We start from the raw sequence: 15,574 nt of genomic DNA on the forward strand, positions 1-15,574 counted from the left end.
CCGATACAACAGAAAGAGTTGAGATCAAAGAGATCACAGCACAGGCCTTCAGAAGGTACTATTGAAGAGAAGACACCACAGGAGTTCTCAAATGGATATAGGAAGACGAAAAAGTGGTCCTAGCAAAAATCAACATTAGTACTGAGCTAGCAATCCAAGATAAGAAGTATCAGAGTAATAAGGAATGGAAAGAATTGATTTCAAAAGAATATCATCAATTTACGAATCTATTCCAAGAAGAGGAAGCCACCGGGCTACCACCCAGGAGATTAGGAATAGATCATAAAATTCAGCTAGACAAGGACGAAAAAACAGGAAAATGAAAGAAAATTTCCTACAAGAAGCTATGTTCCCCAAGATAGGCAGAACTTGACGAACTCAGAAAGTACATCGAACAAAACTTGAATAGGGGATAGATTAGAGACTCCTTTGCATCAGGAAGATCTCCTATACTATTCATCAAAAAGGAGGATAGAAAAATGAGACTCTGTGTCAACTACAGAGCTCTCAATTAAGTTACCAAGAAAGATTGGTACCCACTGCCTTTAATTGGAGAAGCATTAGACAGATTACGATCGGCTAAATACTTTACCAAATTGGATATCATGGGTGCATACCACAATATACGCATCAATGCAGGAGACGAATGGAAAACCACATTCGCCTCAAGATATGGAATGTTTGAATACATGGTTATGCCCTTTGGGTTAACTAATGCACTGGCTTCATTCCAACGATGGATCAACAAGTTACTAAACAAGTACCTTGATATATGTTGTATTGTATATCTGGACAATGTACTCATCTATTCGGAAGATATACAACAACATCAGAAGGACATCAGCAACATCTTGGCTGCAATACAGAGATCAGGAATAAAGATCAAACCAACAAAATGTGAATTCCATAATGAAGAAACCGAATACCTCGGGTTCATCATCAACAGAAGTAGAGTCAAGGTCGATCCGGTCAAAATGGTAGCAATATGAGATTTGGCAAAACCCAACAACAAAACAGATGTTTAATGCTTTAAGGGATTTTGCAACTATTATCAAAGGTTTATAGAAGGGTTTAGCAGACTTGCGAAACCACTCTATAACCTAACTAAGAAAGACAAGAAATGGGAATGGAGAGAAATGGAACAAAATGCATATGATGCAATCAGAACACATCTAACATCAGCATTAATACTGGTCCATTTCGACCCAAATTGAAGGACAATGATCGAGACAGATGTCTCGAAGGATGTATGCTCAGGCATACTGTTACAACAATGCAAAGACGACAAGTAGAGGCCAGTATCTTACTAGTCTAAAACAATGACCCTCATGGAATGCAACTATGATGTTGCCAACAAAGAACTATTAGTAATAGTTCAGGCATTAAAGGAGTAGAGGATATACGTCCCGAACAACAACTATCTGATCCGAGTTCTCACTGATCACGAAAATCGGGTCCCGTTTATGACCACGAAGGAATTGAACAGCTATCAGATAAGAGGCATGGAACAACTCAGCAAATATAACTTCAAGATTGAATACAGACCAGGAAAAGAGAGTGGAAAGCTGGATGCTCTTACAAAGATTGCAAGCGACAAACTACAAACAAAAAATGATGTGAGGATTAAACAGAAAATATGGACGCTGTTACTAAAAGCCTACTTCCAGGTAATAGAACTTATTGAATTCACATCCAAGAAAGAACAAGGAATCAAGAAGGCAACGGAAGAAGACAAAACAATTCGGGCAATAAGGGAAGCATTGAAAGAAGGAAAAAAAGAGATGAAAGGAATTGCTCTATGTCTGTGCTAATGGGAAGATGGAAACATGTGGTACGATGGAAAACAGTGGATTCTGGAGGAAGAAAAAATAAGGATGAGCATCATATGACAACACCACGATATCCCAATAGCAGGATATGGAGGGAGAGATAAAACAGCGAAATTCATTACAAGGTCATTCTATTAGCCTGGACTGCGTGAAGATATTAAAAGATATGTCAAAAGTTATGACATATGCCATAGAACAAAAACGGCTAAACATGCATCTTATGGATTACTGAAATCAAACGAAGTTCCCAAATGACCTTGGAAAACAATTACTATAGATTTCATCACAGACCTACTACCATCGGAACAATGTGATAGCATCCTGGTTGTGGTGAATCTCCTGACCAAAATGAGTCATTTTATTCCAGTCAGAAAAAATATGGATTTAAGGGATTTTATACAAATCTTCTTCCGAGAAGTTTTCAAACTGTATAGCCTTCCAAAGAAGATCATTACAGATTGAGAAATATTGTTCACATCAGGGTTGTGGAAAAAAGTAACTGGAGAAATGGGGATACAAAATCGGCTGAGCACTGCATTTCACCTGCAAACAGATGAACAAATAGAATGGGTAAATGCAATCCTCGAACAATATTTATGGGCCTACGTCAATTATCAACAACATGATTGGTGTAAGCTGTTATCAATGGCAGAATTTGCATACAACAATAGAAAACAAGAAACAATAGGCACCACACTCTTCTTTGCGAATTACGGACAACACCCACAAAGTCAGACCATATATCATACGATTAACGGCATAATATAGGATAAAACAGACATGGGAAAACTACACAAGACATTACAATATGAATTAAGTCAAGCACAGCAATGGCAAAAAGTACAATACGATAAGCACCGCAGACCGGATCCGAACATACAGCTGGGAGATATAGTATGGCTACTACTATGAAATATCCAGATGACATGACTATTAAAGAAATTAGACTACCAGAAAATCAGACCATTTTGGATACTGGAATGAGTAGGCAACCGAGCTTATAAGCTCGATCTTCCCTCATCAATGAGAATACACAATACATTTCACATCTCACTCCTCGAATTATACAATGATAATAAGGTTTCCTCACAAACAATTATTCATCCTCCTCCGATCGAACTCGACAGAGAACCCAAATAAGAACTAGACGAGATAATCAATTCCTGCTTCTTCTATGGCAACCTCCAATACTGAGTCAAGTGGACCGGTTATTTGCCCGAATACGATAAAACTTAGTATTACATATACAATTTCGACAACGCACAAGATGCCCTCTCAAGCTTCCAGCAGCGATACCTAGGCAAGTCTGGACCAGGTGACGATCATATTCAACCAAGACAAAGGTGAGAGAAAGCCTCCTACACTGTTGTAACCACACCAAGGCTAGGGCAACAGCCTCTACCAAACCATACCAACCAGCTACAAATACTTATTTATGGGATCAACCGACGAAGAACTCAAGAAAAGAGAAAAACAAGCATAGTATAATACTATGTCATGAAGAGTATGCTATGATGACAGATGCCAAACACACTTTGGCGATAAAGAAGGCTCGGCGTGGTTCCCAAGAGAATACAGAAAGCATGGTCCGTACTCAGACCACACTCTAACTGACTACAGTGTTTTAAAAATGGGTGCAGGATGTACAGGGCAAGAAAAATAGCTGCGGGATACTACCCACAGAAGGACGGAAGCAAGAAAGAGTTGGAAGGAGAGGATGCTAAGAAGGCTTGGGCCATGAGGGCATGGTCCAGGGAGGGAGGGGCCTAAAACATTTCTGCAAATACAGAACTGGATGTCAGGAGCCTACTTAGGCAAATCTGAGGACTCGGAGAACAACTTGGCTGGACCAAGGCCATAATTTCAGCAAATGACAAAATGATTGTGAAGCTAAGATAGCAGAATGAGAACCAGTGGCACACAATTGAGATGGCAAACCTGACCTTAGAATCAGTAAGGGTCAGATGGTGAACGGTAGATGAAAAGTTCTATAAGCTCAGAAAGACTATGTGTTTGGCTGGATGGAAACTATTGAAGCTAGGAGAAAAACCCCGATAGGACTCAGGCTTAGGGAGAGGTGAGCTAATGTCATGAATATGGCTTGGCATGGAAAAGGTTTTTACATGATGCATAATAATGAGTCATAGGTATGTTATTGTTTTACGCATATGATACATTTGGGTCATATGATGTCATGGTTTGATAGGTTTCGCACATGACTCGAATATGAGTCATGGGACATGCGCCTAGCAAGTAGGCCTTGTGAGTGTGCCTTGTAGGTATGCCTTATGCATATGATTTATATTTAGCACATGACCTTAGTGTGAGGTCATGGGTTTTGCACATGTGACTCATTTGAGTCATATGACTTGTTTATTGTATTATGATTGGTTAATGAGTTTTTGCACATGACCTTGCTACGAGGTCATGGGTTTTAAGCATGTGACCGCTTTGGTCATATGACTAGTTTGTTATGATTTGGTTTCACGCATGTGACCACTTTGGGTCACATGACTATGGGCGGAAAGAACACTATATAAGGAGGGTGGTATGGTCAAGGAGGATAGGTTCTTCATGCTTTGTTCTAAGTACTTTTCCTTGTACTTGCCATCGCTTTGCCCCAAGCATTTCTTTTATATCCACAATGAGCCTTGACATTTTAGATTCTAGGGGAGACATCTGAGTTTGCTCAGCAGTTTCTGGGGTTCTTAGTATTGAGGTCTGTTGGCGTTATGTGGTAGATTACTTGTTTGCTTCTTGTTTTGTTACCTGCTAGTTATCTCATGAGACTGGAAATTTGAGCTACTCATCATAGTCACTTGCAAGCCCCTTTTGGTAAAATGTCTTTGACTTCCTGTCTATTGTCTACTCACAGGTTTTGCGTTCGATTGGGGGGATTGAACTTTATGTTTAGAGGGATCACCCATGTTGTGCTCTGGACCAGCTCATGTTTTTTAGTAGGTTTTAACGTAGTCCTTAGTTCTCACCATATAAAACACCTGTGAGTTTACTTAATAACCATCCCGTGTTCTCAACTTATCGTACCGGCCACGTCACTTCTCAGGTGGCAGGGCAGTACCTGCCCAGCCCTTCCTCGTTATGTTACATTTCTACAGTCGGAATCCTACCAAGTTGCTTATCGCCATTCCCTTGGAATTTTGTTCTCGCGGCATTTATGGTGGTTCAGTCAGTTGTCTCCTTCTCACCTCGGTGGAAATGGCTTTAACCCTGAAAAACCTTACCCCCTAGTGTTGTTTTTCACTACTGCCTGGGGTGGTGTAGGACAATTGGCTGCCAGACACTCGCAGTGTCTGTGTGTTTGGGTGGTTTAGTTGTGGATTGTAGTTGGTAGCTTCATCTATTGCACGTGGGGCCTACCTTCTATCTGTCTGCTTCTCTTCGCTCGCCCTCCCCCTTCATGTCACATTAGTTAGGGGTGCCTCTTGTCCGTCATTCAGTCTGTGCCTGTTGCCGGATCTGTGGGGCTAGCTTTGGCTAGCTCTCTCTACTCTTTCCGGGCTTGGTTGGACTCTGGTTCAACTGGATTAGACAGTGTGGCTGGTGCCGGTGCCTTCGGGTATTGGTGCTGCCTCCTTTATGGCTCCCGACTGTGTCTGGTGGGCTCCCCTCGGCTACAAGGTGCTGAGGGTTGGGGCTCTGTTAGTGTGATCAAAATCAGTGGCTGCCTGATGGGATTAGGTATGGGCTGTCCTGTGGCTATTGGATGGTTGATCTGTTTGAGGGACTGGGAGGCTGGATGGGCTCTGTGGTGTCTAGTGTTTGAGGCTTGGGGGGAGCTGATTGGGGAGGAAGAGGCACCTGCGAGTACTGGTCAGGCCTGTGTCAGATTGGGTGAGGTCTAATGAAGTGTTTCCAGTCCAGCTTGGGCTATTGAGCTAAGCTGCTGAGTACTGTAAAGCTCCTTGATGGACCAGCTGGTTGACAGCCACCTGTGCGGATAGTGGGTTGCGACTACCTGGTTCAACTTGTTTGGGTCTTGCATGGGGTTTGTTGGGTTTCTTTGGTTTGGTTACAGGTTTGGCAGGAGGAGGCATGGCATCACAGATGGGAGATAGGCCCCACTGACCTTCTTGATCTGTTACTACTTCTATATATTTCCTACATTTGTAGTGTTTTGTTTGAGGGACAGGTAGCGGGTACAGGTCCTCCTTACCGATATGTTCTTCGAAGGCAACAGGCAAAGTGGGTTCATAGGGTTGACGGCCTGGTATACAGATGTGAGAGGTTAACATGTTAGTTGCCTCCTCCCTGCCATTGTATCGCCTGTAGGTTTAGTTTGTGTTTGTTGGTTTTCTACTGTGGTAGAGGTTTTGCGGGACAGTTTTCAGACTAGGTGGTAGGGATTTTATGTTTGTTGGATGAGGAACCTGGTCAGGTTGGTCTTTTGCTTGGCTTTGGCTAAGCTTAGTGCTGGTTGGCTTCATACTTGAGGGGCTACAAACTTGGACCAGGGCAGGCACTGGGTTGATTAATGGCCTTGTAATTAGTTTCTGTGTGGGCATGATTCGCAGGTAGTAGGTACAGAGTTGTAGACTTAGTTAGCTTGGGGTTAGCAGTATACTAGTTAGCGGTATCCCTGTGCCGGTGGGGGCTCGTTGTATGCCAGTATTAGCAGTACGAGTTTAAATACCATTATATTAAATTCTAAGTACTTTTTCTAATTATTTGTAACCGGTACGGGTACTTGGTTATTGGTTTTGTTTTATGTTTTGTTTTAAGTATCGCTTTGATACTTGGTTAGTTTTAAGTATCGTTTGATACTTGGTTTTGTTTTATGTTTTGTTTTAAGTATCGCTTTGATACTTGGTTAGTTTTAAGTATCGTTTGATACTTGGTTTTGTTTTATGTTTTGTTTTAAGTATCGCTTTGATACTTGGTTTTGTTTTATGTTTTGTTTTAAGTATCGCTTTGATACTTGGTTAGTTTTAAGTATCGTTTGATACTTGGTTTTGCTTTATGTTTTGTTTTAAGTATCGCTTTGATACTTAAGGAGTTTTACCAAAGTGTATCGATTGATACCTTTGATTAGTTTCGTTCATGCTAGATATGAACAGATTTGTGTATTTAAAGACCGCCTGTTTCTACGATAGAAAAGGCAGACTTCGACAGACAGTATTTCAATATACTTGGTTGAACGGTTACTTCTTTGTTTCTCAGTACACCCTCGAAGCCTCCTTTAGTTCTCAGCTCTCGCCTCCTCTCTGGAAGAGCAGGCCACCTGCCAACTATCGTATCTTTACCGATAACGTGATTAGCACCTTGCGAACAGGTTACATTATTACTATAATGAATATAAAATACCTTTATGTTCTTTATCATTATCACAACCTTTATTATTATTACGCTAAAGAGAACTCTTTACGAAGAAGAGTTAGAGAAAGCTTACGATAGGTATTCCCCATAGAAGACAAAGGTCTTATACTATTGGTAACGTAGGCATAGGCCTAGAGCTATCATATGACCAAAAAGCAGAAGAAGAGAAGTATCGTTCCCCATCGCTAAGAACTAATTATCTGAAGAAGGATCGTTACACTTGGGCTGGTCAAGTGCAAGCTCTCAGTGCTTTCAATAACCAAACAGGGCATTTACTGCACCAGTTATCTGCCCTTAATTACCTACTTTCCCTTACAGAAAGCTCAATCTCACTACCCAAATAGTCTAGGTATTAGAAATACTAGGATTTGATACCTAGGAACTACTCTAAGTAGGGTAACCTCTCTCAGAATCAGAATGCATGGTCTCCAACACCCCCCTCCGGCCCCCTTATAGGCCCACATGTCACCATACATCTTGATTTCAGTTGCGTCCTGTGACTATAATGTCATTGATTTGATGGTGTAGGAATAACACTGTATATGTCACCGCCATCTGTTTGACTGGATCCTGTTTGTAGAATATATGAGAGGGAATCTTCGGCTAGGTTTAGGAAGTAGAACAGAGTAAATCTGTCAACTACTCAGGAGGTTACTAGGCTTCAAATAGGTAACATCTTTGGCGTGGGCCATAAGTAATGGGATGTTTTCACATAAAGAGGTAGTATCGAATGATAAAGGATCTCAATGAGAAACCAATATATTCACACTCATCTTACAATAACTAGAAGTATATAGATCTCTGAGGAATACTACTACAGAAACTAATGGACTTCGTGAAGTGTTACAACTGGGTTTTTGTTAGGAATACAGAGATCCGATACCTAGGAACCACCCTAGGTAGGGTAACCTCTCCCAAAATCGAAATCTCAGGTCTCCAACACCCCCCTCCGGCCCCCTGACGGGGCCCGCGCGTCATCATACATATTGATCTAAGTTGCGTCCTATGAGTATTATACCACAGAATCGAAGGTGTTAAAATAACACTGTATACGTCGCCACCGTCCGTCCGACCGGATACTGTTCACAGGATTTATAAGAGGGGACCTTCGGCTAGGTCTGGGAAGTATAACGGAGTGAATCCGTCAACTACCCAGAAAGTTACTAGGCTTCAAGAACGAGATATCTTCGGCATAGGCCGTAAGTAACGGGACGTTTTCGCGCAAAAAGATGATGATGAATAGTAAAGGATCTTAATGAAAGACCAATACATTCACATCTACCCTACGATAACCAGAAGAGTCTGGAACTCCTGAGAATACTACCATCGAACCCAATGAAGTTCGAGGAGTGTTACAACTAGGTTCCGGTACATACTGCAACCGAAGGGGTGACTCCCAAACCGGTAACAGTAACCAGAATCCTATTACCCACGGCAACCAAGGGTTACCGACCAAGGGATTATCTACCAATCCTATGGAAAGACTTCCTGCAGGCAAGTAGGAAGTCCTCCGGAAAAGACCTATCGGTTGGGTATGGAGTTATGAAGAGTTGAAGTTAGATGACCTAGAAAGTCGGTAATAACAACTATCTTTGTAGATGTAACCCGCAGACGAAACTGATCATTTCGTCGACAAGGGAGACGATTGGAGCCAACACAGTTCGACTTGAGAATTGGGCCATTTGTTTAAAAAGACTCTCACCATTGGATAATTACTATTGGAAACAGCATGACTTCCAAATAGTCATATTATAATTATCAAAGAGGGTGTGATGATTTTCAGGGTCTCCAGGTGTTTGCACCTTGGAAGAAAACCCGACGTTGCGAGTTATATTGGAAAAAGGTACATGGTTGTATGTTAGTTAGATGTAGTTCACGAACACTCAGACGCGGAATATAAATATCGAAGTGCCTCCCAAGCTTTAGACATCATCAAGCAATGGAGAAGAGACCTTAACAATATAATATTATTCTTACGATTTTACTTTACTTTACCCTACTTTACTTCGCTCTTAGTAGTCATAAACGAAATGAGTGAAGTCCGAGCCTTCCTAGACAATCTCCGTCTATAAAAACGAATCTCGATTGGCCCAGACAACTCTGAAGTCTATCAGGTTGTCTCCGCCTAACAGTATATTGTTAGATCTCCTTGTTACCAAGGCTCTCTAATCAGTTACCACTTGCATGTGTTCGATTCACACTTTCAGTGAAGTACTTAATACTACGGTCGGCCTAGATACCATTAGAGAACTATCCCGAACCAATTCAATTTTTGAACCACCGACTAAGATTCACTTACCATCTATTGGTCAAGTGTTTTCTAGCCAGTTCGAGCTTTTAGAAGTGCCATTTCTGTTACAAGAAGCTCGTTCGTGGTATACCGACCCCAACCTAGTTCCTACGGAGGAACAATTCCAAAAAATATACGAAACCTGGTACGGACCAGAATTCAGTTGGAAACCCTTCCTTGACTGGGATATCAGCGAGGAAAGTTCTCTTAGCAGCAGATTCTCTGCTACTATACCTCTAGCGTGGAGACTCGGAACTCATCTGAACTCTCATTAAAATCTATCTCCTCCTACTGCACGACACAGCTAGGACACCAAGTGTCCCGCCGCATGTTCTACTTAAACGGAAACGTCCCAAAACGCGGGCTTCATAGCCCGCATACGAGAAAAAGAAGCTCGCAAACGAGCAAGAGAGATGGCTCAACCTCCTAAGCAGATCCTCCCAGGAGAACCAATGGATACCTCAGGAGATGATCACTCTACAAGTTTCAGCCATTCTTCCTCACTTCCTCCCACTCTTCGGAAACCTATTGGAGGACAAGAGGGCAGGGCTCACAGTGTCCCTCCATCCTCAAGAGCCCCTTCTCCTGCTTCACGATCTACCACACCACGTCCAAATACCCATGCAGCAGATCTCGCAAGACTTGCCGCTAGGGTAGGAATTGTCATAGGTCAAATCCGACAAGACATATCAACCAGTATTGATACTGCCAATATTGCATTTGACACGCTATCAGCAGATTCTCAAACCAATGCATGAGGACTGATAGCTGTCCAGCAACGATTGTTGGAAGGACAAGATATACATGACAATGACATTGCTATTATGTTACGTCAGTGTACAATGGTAGAAGCAAATGTTCGAGAAATTCAAGAAAGGATCAATAGGGAAATTGCCGCCAAGTTGGCTGCACAAGATGCACGGCAAGAACATCACGAAGGAGTAATCACCCAACTGCAGCGAGAAGCTCTAGAATGAGACCTCACCCTGGAACATGCCTTCCAAGAGTTCAGAGCACAACAGACCCAGGAAAATACCGCAATGCGTACCCTGATATCCAATTTGGCTGTAAGGCAAGATAGGGACTCAGAACGGTATAGTGACTTTACCCGTACCATCCAAAAGGACCAAACCCACATATCCGATACCCTATCACTAGTTCTTAACAAGCTTAAGGCACTAGATAGAGGACGAACCACCAGGTGGTCACGCTTACGCTTATGTTGGAATCAGTCCCAGAGGAATGGGAAGAGACTGCAGAACGAGGGGAACCTGAAGAAATCCCTTCTCGAAACAAGGGGAAACAAAGAGAAGGAGAACCTCTAACCTTTCTAATACCGGGTGGCGACCCGGATGATGGAAGTGATGATGGAGATGACGATGGAAACAAAGGAAAACGTGGAGGAGGGCCATCCAGATTCAAACGGGGATTAACCCCAGAACAGCGTGGAACAGCTGACGTACTTGCAGAAGCATTGGCTTAAACAGTTAAACGACTGGCAGACCCGCCCCCATTTTTTGAAGTAAAGGCCAGTCAATGTATTTACCATTGGTTGACCCAATGTGTAGACTACTTTGAACGGAACCCAAGAATCTGGGATGATGATCGAGAACGCATCATTTACGTCTTGGGAAGGACAAAAGGGGATCAGGTCAGCCCAATAGCTGTATAGTACCGACGCGCAATGGATGGTCTCCGAGGAGAAGAACAAGATCCGGAACTATCTTCCTGGACTCGCTTTGAGCATGAATTCACTAGTCGATACGCCCCTCTCGAAGAAGGACGAAAGGCCATATGGGATATGGAATCTGTGGAGTACAAAAACGATATTCAGACCTTCATGAGGAAAATGCATAATCTTAATCTCCATGCCCGATTAACGGGACCAGCCTGGCGAATGGCATGTGATAGGAAATTGCCCTCCAAGGTTAGGTGGCGACTCTCCTTAAACAAATTTGATACCGATGCCGAATGGGAAAAAGCAGTCCGGGAAGCAGGAAGGGATGAGGAGGAACAACAGGAATGGGACCACCTAGACCGGGACAAATCAAAACCCGTAAGGACGTCTTCAGATAAGAAACCTGCGGACAAAATTCAAACAAAAAGGGAGAAACCCTTCATAAAAGGAGGTGGTCCCTCCAAGAAAAGAAAACAGGGACCGGAAACCAATAAACCGGTAAAGAAATCTGCTGGAACTACGAAGTTAACACACACAAACTTCAAAACTGCCCATGAAGGAATCCCTCAGTCAACTATCGATGAAAGAAAGCGGGATGGCAATTGTACTCGTTGTGGTAAGAAAAATCACGACTTCAAAACCTGCTGGGGACAAATTCAGGTATCTAGAACAAGGGCAGTATGACCGACCATTCAAGACACTAAGGCCTAGAAGGGTAGCAACAGTCAACCGTCCCAGAAAGATTTCCACCGCCCAAGTTCCAAGAGGTAATAAACTCTGGGAACTCGGCGATGACGAAGAGATGACTTAAGTCATCTCATTGGTACCGACAACTACGGTGTTCGGGTAGTTTAGAAGAGACATACTCTCTAGGAATCGAAATCAACGGCAAATTAAGGGGACGTCGAAGCGAAGAAAACGACCTTGCGATCATGATCTGAGTGGGAGTACACGCGTCCTTCTTGCCGCAAGGACAAGGGGATTAATAAAGAGCAATGTACGCATTGGCGGCGCCTCTATGCTTCTCAAGAGAGTGACACAAGCTTAGTCTAATGAGCTAATGCATGAACGTTAGGGTAGTCAGGCACATGACCTGGATACTGAAAGGTCTCCGATAAGGACCAAAGCCTAGACAGGAAACGGACAGCACCAAGGGTTCCAAAGGGAGCGACAGTAGGGCTAAGATGAAGGATCTAGAGGATGAGCGAAGCACATCTTCGATCTATACAAGAAATAGGTACAAGAGCTCTAGACCTTACCTTTAGTTACTGCTTCTTAGGTGCCGCGCTGGTACCAAACGGAACTCGATAAAATGAGGACACTGTCTACGGTTAAGCGAGGGTGGAGAATAAGCCCGGGAAGGTTATCAAAGAGACAGCCGACCAGCCCTACGCACCCGGCCTTTGTTTCCATGATATCTAGACGATGGCAGAGACCCCCTAGATTGGTTCCACAGGAAGTATAAAGTGGAAGGTATGGGAACCCCTCGGCAGGGGGTAAAGACCGCTAGTAGTGGGCTGCCCAATATACCAAAGGGAAACAAAGTTTGTCTGAGGAGACCTAAATAGTCGAAACTGCACAGGCGCGGTAACAAACACCCTAGTTGTTATCACACCTCAGACATGTCGAAACAACAAAACGACGGTTCGACACCTTATCCAAAGAAACGCGCTTTTAGTGCACCAAAACCTACAAGATATAACTGTCCTGAGGGACATGCTTTTATTCACATTATAAACCCAAAACGTCAGCGCTACCAAATAAGAATACTACTTGATTCAGGATCCAACGTATTCCTGATCAACAAAGAACTCGTAAAGGAATCACGAATCCCGTTCACAGAGAGACCGAATCCGGTCAATATTCAAGGCTTTGATGGAGTATCAACTCCGTCCGGAGGAAAGTTTTATACGCACCCTATTTGGCTTGAAATAGGTCGCAACAAACATATGTCTGAAGTTGTGTGCGAAATCGCAGCAGCAGGCGATTACGGGATGATAATCCCTTTCGGATGGTGGCATTCAGAACACCCCTTATCCAACATTGGAGAACCCGCAAAGTGGGAATTCAAAAACTCCAAATGCAAGAACTGCGTGGAAGAAGAAGATGAAGGAATTGCAGATATGTTCAAATACGATGAGACAGTAGCCTGGGATGAAAATGCGATCCAAGTAGGAAGAATTGGAACTATAGAGGATCCTAACGAAATCAACTTCGATTCTGTCCCAAAACACTACTGGATATTTAAAAAGCTATTTCTCCCCCAAACTGCGGCAAAGTTAGCACCTAGGAGAACCTTCGACCATGAAATTAAATTAGTCGAAGAAGCAAAACCCTCTTGGGGACCCATTTATCCTCTGTCTGACAAACAACTTAAGTTGTTACGAGAATACCTTGACCAAATGTTACAGGAAGGAAAGATCATGAAAAGTCAATCACCTTTCGGTGCTCCAATCCTGTTTACACCAAAAGCAGATGGAAGATTATGACTGGTAGTGGACTACCGAAACCTAAATAAGATAACTATCTTAAACAAGTATCCACTACCGTTAATGTCGGAATTACGTGATAGGGTAGCAGGAGCTAGTATCTTTTCAAAAATCGATTTAAAAGATGGCTACAACCTCATCCGAATTAAAAAAGGGGATGAATGGAAAACAGCTTTCCGATCGCGTTATGGACACTATGAATATAAGGTCATGCCGTTTGGATTAGCCAATGCTCCAGCTACATTTCAGGACATGATGAATGAAGTCCTCCGGGAATTCCTAGACCAAGGAGTCATATGCTATTTGGATGATATTCTCATCTATTCAAAAAACGAGAAGGAACATATCGAGCTAGTAACCAAAGTGTTACAAAGACTAACAGATTTTCAACTCGCGATTTCAATCAAGAAATCCTTTTTCCATGTTAAAGAGGTGGAATTCTTAGGCTACATGGTAGCTATCGATGGGGTATCTATGAGTACCCGAAAGGTGTATTCAGTGTTAAACTGGAGGTCACCTACGTCGGTCAAGGAAGTTCAAATATTCTAAGGATTTGCAAACTTCTACCGACGATTTATAGAAAACTTCTCCAAGATTTGTGCTCCAATTACAGAAACATTAAAAGGTGATCCTAAGAAGTTCCAGTGGGGTCCGGAACAAGAAAAAGCCTTTCAGGAACTTAAGAGAAGGTTTACTTCGGCCCCAATCTTGCACCATTTTTTCCCAGAAAGAGAAACGGTGGTGGCAACGGATGCCAGTGATTTCGCTTTAGGTTGCATCCTTTCCCAGTTTGTGGAAAAAAGACTGCATCCAGTGGCTTTTCACTCCGGCAAACTAAATTCCGCAGAGCGAAATTACGAGATCCACGATAATGAACTGCTGGCAATACTTGAAGCATTCAAAGAATGGCGTCAATACCTTGTCGGAACTGAAAAACCCATAACGGTTTATACCGATCACCAAAACTTGCAATATTTCCTTACCTCGAAGGTCTGGAGCGGACGCCAAATCCGTTGGGCACAGAAGCTGGTAGACTACAACTTCAGGATTGTCTACCGCCCAGGCACAAGGGGAGGTAAACCTGATGCACTCAGCAGACGGCCGGAGTACCGTTCTGAGGGGGGAGCTGCACATCACGAACAGGCGATATTAAAACCCGAACATTTCCAAATTAGTTCCGTAACAAGAACTACAAAAAGGGAAATTCAAATACGCTTAATAGCAGGTGGCTCACAGGTTGATATAAGCACAGGTGATATACAGGAAACAGTAAACTGGAATAACTCGAACTCCGTGATTCGAGTAAAACAGTTAGATACAAGAGCAAGGCTATCAACCAAGGTTTCACGGATGGCAGCAAGACATGATCTCTACGCGATGCAGGAGGATATAATTCCAGCACGGGGACAATTAGTTGTGGCAACCGGAATCGCAATTGGAATCCCAACCAGAACCTACGGAAGAATTGCTCCTAGAAGTGGACTAGCAGTCAAAAGCAGTATTTCTACAGGTGCTGGAGTAATCAACGCGGATTATACCGGCGAACTCAAAGAATTACTATTCAATCATCAAGACGTAGACCGTCACATTAAAGCTGGCGACCGAATTGCCCAGCTAGTGATAGAAAAAATTAATACTGCAGATATGATGGAAATAGACAATCTAGAAGATACTGAAAGGGGCGCGTCGGGATTCGGCAGTACGGACATAGCAACAAGGGCTATTATGATCCAGGAATTGGAGCCAGTAGTCAGCCAGTTACATGCCTCAGCGGAACAGAATATACACTGGTATGGCACAGCCGAAATACCTGAACGAACCCTCATGACTAGCTCTATACTAGCCCATAAGGAACTCAAACAATTCAATCCGGAATTCTTGGAACAGATCCAAAAAGCCATCACGGAAGATAGAGATTGCCTTAAGAGAAGAAATGAGTTAGAAAAACTACGAG

At 43.0% G+C, this 15,574-nt stretch overlaps 1 protein-coding gene across 1 annotated transcript in view; it reads left to right on the top strand.

The window, feature by feature from the left end:
- GSTUM_00011298001 (uncharacterized protein) overlaps nt 1-13,718 on the top strand; it is a gene marked incomplete at its 3' end in the record, with an annotated part of 33,378 nt that extends 19,660 nt beyond the window's left edge. The window contains exons 6-7 of the mRNA XM_002841836.2: nt 13,563-13,589; nt 13,704-13,718. Of these exons, the coding sequence (XP_002841882.1) occupies nt 13,563-13,589; nt 13,704-13,718 (42 nt within the window). The remainder of the gene's footprint in view (nt 1-13,562; nt 13,590-13,703) is intronic.
- Between the last annotated feature and the right edge of the window lie 1,856 nt (nt 13,719-15,574).

This window comes from Tuber melanosporum, assembly GCF_000151645.1.
Source record: "Tuber melanosporum whole genome shotgun sequence assembly, scaffold_81, strain Mel28".
NCBI classification, from domain to species: domain Eukaryota; kingdom Fungi; phylum Ascomycota; class Pezizomycetes; order Pezizales; family Tuberaceae; genus Tuber; species Tuber melanosporum.